The sequence below is a fragment of the Tupaia chinensis genome, unplaced genomic scaffold (genome assembly GCF_000334495.1).
Source record: "Tupaia chinensis unplaced genomic scaffold, TupChi_1.0 Scaffold000273_1, whole genome shotgun sequence".
Taxonomy (NCBI): Eukaryota; Metazoa; Chordata; class Mammalia; order Scandentia; family Tupaiidae; genus Tupaia; species Tupaia belangeri.
Window position 1 is genome coordinate 659,791 of NW_006159755.1, and position 5,171 is coordinate 664,961.

Below are 5,171 nucleotides of genomic sequence, written 5' to 3' on the forward strand. Positions count from 1 at the left end.
TCTCAGTGACCAGAACAGCTGCTTTTCTCTCTGGAATCATCCTATGGCAGAAGGCTGGAGTAGGGGGAGGAGATTGCCTTCCTCTTCTCTCATAGGATAGGGAGCATGCAGGCTCAGAACTTATGCTCACCCTGATCTAGGCCTCGTTCCTCTTCCAGGGAAGAACAACCAAATCCTTATCCAGGAAAGAGCACCTAACCTCTTCCCTCGGTCCTCTCTAAGCTCTGCTTTGAGGAGGATGGTAAAGACTCTAGTCTCTAGGAAGCTGCTCTTGTAGGGTGCTCAGGCCCCACCCTCTGCCCTGACTCAGGCCAGTCTGTCCTGGCAGGTCTTCCCAGGGCTGACCCAACTTCTCAACATGGATTCCTGCCTCTACGGGGGCCTTCCTCGCCCAGCCTGCCTCTCTGCTGAGCACCCTACACTGCTCTTGATCCCACCAGCAGTGGGACTGGGCACTCTTTGGAGGGGCCTTGCAGCTTTACACTGGAATAAGTTTACCTTTGCCCCACCTGCTGGCTCCCTAGAAATCTTACCACAGGTGAAGGTTGGCCATGCTGGAAGGGGATTTGTAGACACCTTCCAGGAATCATGAAATGACAGAGCATGTTTAGAGACTGTTTCCCTCTGACCCCTGTCTCTCAAAGGATACTGATAACTATTTATTGTCTTAGATCATGGTTTTCTGGTACCTCCCACTCAAGAGGACCAAAAGGAACCCCCAGTATAAATCCCATGTAAGATGAGTTCCACATATATTGTTTCTTCCCAGTCATAGACTACTGGCACCAAGCCCAATGGTAGACAGGGTGCCTGGGGCCTGCCCTGCGCACCCCAGCTGGAGGCTGAGTCCCAAAGGACTCCTCAGGATGTCGGGACTGGGCCAGAGAGGCACTTTCTGTGACCAGCAAATCACTCTGGGTGGTGAGCCCAGTAATTTCTCAAATATTTTTTCCTCCACGTCTCCCAGGTCTTGGTTTTGAGAAACATAGCAGGCCTTTTGTACCAGGTTTTTTTGTTTGGGGAATGTTAAAATATTTTTAAAGTTTTTTGTTGTTGTTATTGTTTTATCCACCCTATTTCAGGTTATTTTTATGATGTCAAATATATCAATGACATGTGTATGGTTCTTTTTAATAACCCTTTCTGGTTCTTTTAGAGGAAAATTGGAAGATAAACTTGATATATATTTTTTTCTTTAGCTACTTGTTATCACTGGAATCAAAGGGAAAAAGTGATCTCTTTTGCATTGGTCGTATTTGTATGTCACAAATAAAAGACACTTTGTTCAGCTGCTGAGAGAGCTTCTTGATGCTGGGGTACCATGGGCAGCCTGGCTCAGGGGAAATCCCTGACCCCAAGACCATCCCAGTGGTGGGCCTAAATCCTGGGAGACGCATGGCTGTGATGGCCCCAGGCCCCTTGCCATGCAGGAAGCCTGGGAGACCTCAAGATGTTGGGATAGGCAGCCAGACGTGGGAATGGAGACCATGTGTATGTTTATGCCACTTTCCAGAATTATCGATAGAGGCAAAAGGTGTTCTGAGGAGTGCCGGCTTTGCATCCTGGAGATAGTTCCAAGCCAGGCATTGCAACATTTGATTTCTGCCACCACACCTAAATTCCAGTGCCCATGTATGGAAGCTAAATAAGTGACAGTGTTTCTTTTCTTCCTTTTATTTTATTGAGTGACTCATCGTATTGTCTCTTAAAAAGACTCCTTTTCCCTCTGCTAATAGAAGCCGAAGACCAGAAGAAAGATAGTTCACGTTAGGCTTGTGGGACAGGAAAGGTAATGGGAGGGGGCTCTGGCCCCCTCCTGTGACTGATGGGGCTGTGTAGCTTGTCCCCTATGCAGGGCTGGTGAGGAGCTGGAACTCAGAGCACTTCCTGTGGAGAGCAGAGCATCAGCCTTGTTTTGCTCCCCCTCAGTGATCCTCATCTGCTAGAAGGTGGGAGGAGGATGGGTGGAGCCGCTGGTCCTTAGGGAGTGTTCCTACCTGGCAGAGCAGTGATCTGGGGAAAGGGGAAACAGGGTTCATAGCTGTTCAGTGTGTACAAGATGCAGCCTGTGCCCTGTGGGCCAGGACACCCCCAGGGGATGGTTTGTACAACCATCTTATCTTTCGGCCCCAAGGAAAGATACTACAAACCTTGGAAAGTGAGAGAGCAATCTGTTGGGCTAATCGGATAAGTTTTTCATGTGACATAATTCTGTTCCCTCTCCCAAGTTCTTTATTCCTTGGAGGTTGTGTTTATTTATTTCTTTTATTTGTTATTATTATTTTTTAAATTTGACTAGAGAGAGACAGAGAAAGGGAAAGTGAGAAAGCAAGCTTCCAGGTTCAGGATTCAAACCATGGTCAGCCGTGTGGGAGTCCAGCACCTTAACTACCACGCCACCTGCCAGCCTGGAGGCTATTTTAATCCCAGGCTGAATTTTTTTCAAAGAGTTATTTTATTTAACTTTATTTATGTATCTGGTTTTTTTTTTTTTTTTTGAGGGGGTTTTTCGCTATAGGGCGACTGCGCTCGCCCGACAGCCAGTCGCCAGACAGAGAGAGACATAGACAGAAAGTGAGAAATCACCCCCCAGGGGGGATGGTCATGCCACAATCCTTTCTCCTCTCGGGATCTTGGGCACGCATGCACACATCCCAGCGTGAGTTTTAAGCCACCGAGACCGGGACGCAAACCGCGGTTGACTATGTGGGAGTCCAGCGACATAGCCATTACACTAACTGCTGGTTCCCTGTATCTGTTTGTTTTAATTTGACCAGAGAGGGACAGAATGAGAGAGAAAGAAAGGGAAAGTGAGAAAGCAAGCCACCAGGTCTGGGACTTGAACCACAGTTGGCCATGTGGGAATCCAGCACCCTTAACCACGGTGCCACCTGCTGGTCCCAAGGCCAAAATTTCTTGAAATGACCATCTACCTGATGTAGAATAAATGGGCCGAGTTGGAAAGATGTGGGCTGGGGCCCTTCCTTTAGCACTGCCAGCTAGTGCTAGGAAAACTGGGATCCATGCCCACATCCTCTGCTACCTCAACCAAGGGTCTGGGCCTCTGAGTCCTCCACAGTGGATGTCTCTGAGATATGGTGAGGCCCCAGGAGCAGTCTCTTTCTGCTGCTTCCACCTCCCTCCGACTGTAACTCCAGCTTCTGTCCTGGTGCGTGCTGGAGCGCCACACCTTTGGAGAGCAGGTAGAGCAAGAGGCACAGTGGCTGGAAGGGTGGTCTGTTGCAACCCGAGCCTGAGCTAGTGTGACAAGGACTAGACTTCCCTAGAGGGAGGGACACTGGTCACCAGAGGGCTTCTGCTACCGTAGTCAGTTCAGACCAGGGAGCAGTAATGTTGGAATGCTCCCTCCACAAGGGCCAAAGGGTCTGTACTGTACTCCTGAAGGTGGAGTCTGGAAGGGAGGGGCTGCTGAGGCGCCAGGGCAGCTGTAACCTGACCAGACCCAGTGCTGCTGACTGTGAGCTGGTGAGTCCATGGTGGGTACTGGGGGACACTTGACTTGTATTTTTGTTTTGTTTTGTTTTGTTTTTTGGGGGTTTTTTTTTGGAGAGGTTTTTTTTTTGTTGTTGTTGTTATAGGGCACATGTGCTTGCCAGAAAGACAGAGACAGAGAGATAGCGAGAAATTATCTCCAGGGGGGATGGCCATGCCGCAATCCCTTCTCTTCCATTCTCCTGTTGGGATCTTGGGCACACATGCACACACGCCTGGCGTGAGTTTAAGCCACTGGGTCCAGGACTCGAGCCGTGGTCGGCTACATGGGAGTCCAGCGACATAGCCATTACACCAGCTGCTGGTTCCTTGACTTAAATGATCTTAATTAATCCTTACAACAACCCCATTCCAAAAGCAGTACAGTATTACTCTCAATTTATAGATAAAGATAAACTCAAGGGGGGCCAGCAGGTGGCATGGTGGTTAAGGTGCCGGACACTCCCACATGGCCAACCATGGTTCAAGTCCTGAACCTGGTGGCTTGCTTTCTCACTTTCCTTCTCTGTCTCTCTCTCAATCTGAGTGGGGGGTCCAGCAAGTAGCATCGTTGTTGGACTCCTACATGGCTGACCACAGTTTGAGTCCCAGACCTGGCAGCTTGCTTTCTCACTTTCCCTCTCTAATTTTCTCTCTCTTTGTCCCTCTCTGGTCAAATTAAAATTAATTAATTAAATAAAGTTAAATAAAGTAATTATTAAAAATTTTTGCTTTTCACCAAGATGGCGTTGAAAGCGAAGAAGGAAGCTCCTGCCCCTTCAAAAGCTGAAGCTAAAGCAAAGGCTTTGAGGGACAAGAAGGCAGTGCTGAAAGGCGTCCACAGCCACAAAAAAAGATCCATACATCACCCACCTTCCTGGGGCCCAAGACTCTTCCACTGAGGAGGCAGAGGAGGCAGCCCAGATATCCTCGCAAGAGCGCCCCCAGGAGAAACAGGCTCGACCACTATGCCATCATCAAGTTCCCCCTGACCTCCAAGTCTGCCATGAAGAAGATAGAAGAACATACTTGTGTTCACTGTGGCTGTCAAGGCCAACAAGCTTCAGATCACTCAGGCTGTGAAGAAGCTATGATATTGACATGAACAAGGTCAACACTCTAATCAGGCCTGATGGAGAGAAGAAGGCCTGTGTGCGACTGGCTCCTGATTATGATGCTTTCGATGTTGCCAACTAAATTGGGATAATCTGGGACCAGCAGATGGTATAATGGCTATGTCGCTGGACTCCCATGTAGTAGACTGCAGTTCAAATCCTGGACCTGGTGGCTTAAACTTAGGCATGGAGGAGAAGGGGTTGCGGCATGACCATCCCCTCTGGGAGTGATTTCTCACTTTCTATCTCTCTGTCACTCTCTGTCTGTCTGACAAGCGCACATGCCCTATAGCAAAAACCTTCCCCCCCCCCCAAAAAAATATGGAGATCATCTAAACTGAGTCCAGCTGGCTAATTCTAAATACACATTTTTACCATTAAAAATTTAAGAATTATTGGGGGGCGGGAACCAGCAGTTAGTGTAATGGCTATGTCACTGGACTCCCACGTAGTCGACTGCGGTTCGTATCCCGGACCTGGTGGCTTAAAACTCACGCCAGGCGCATGTGCGTATGTGCCCAAGATCCCGAGAGGAGAATGGAGGAGAGGAGATTGCAGTGTGGC

At 48.8% G+C, this 5,171-nt stretch overlaps 1 protein-coding gene across 1 annotated transcript in view; it reads left to right on the forward strand.

Annotated features, from left to right (window-relative positions):
* The window catches only part of NAA40 (N-alpha-acetyltransferase 40, NatD catalytic subunit), a 23,037-nt gene extending 18,641 nt beyond the window's left edge, over positions 1 to 4,396 (forward strand). Inside the window, exon 8 of the mRNA XM_014588328.2 lies at positions 4,236 to 4,396. Within this exon, the coding sequence (XP_014443814.1) occupies positions 4,236 to 4,245 (10 nt within the window). The 3' untranslated portion in view covers positions 4,246 to 4,396. The remainder of the gene's footprint in view (positions 1 to 4,235) is intronic.
* Positions 4,397 to 5,171: the final 775 nt, after the last annotated feature.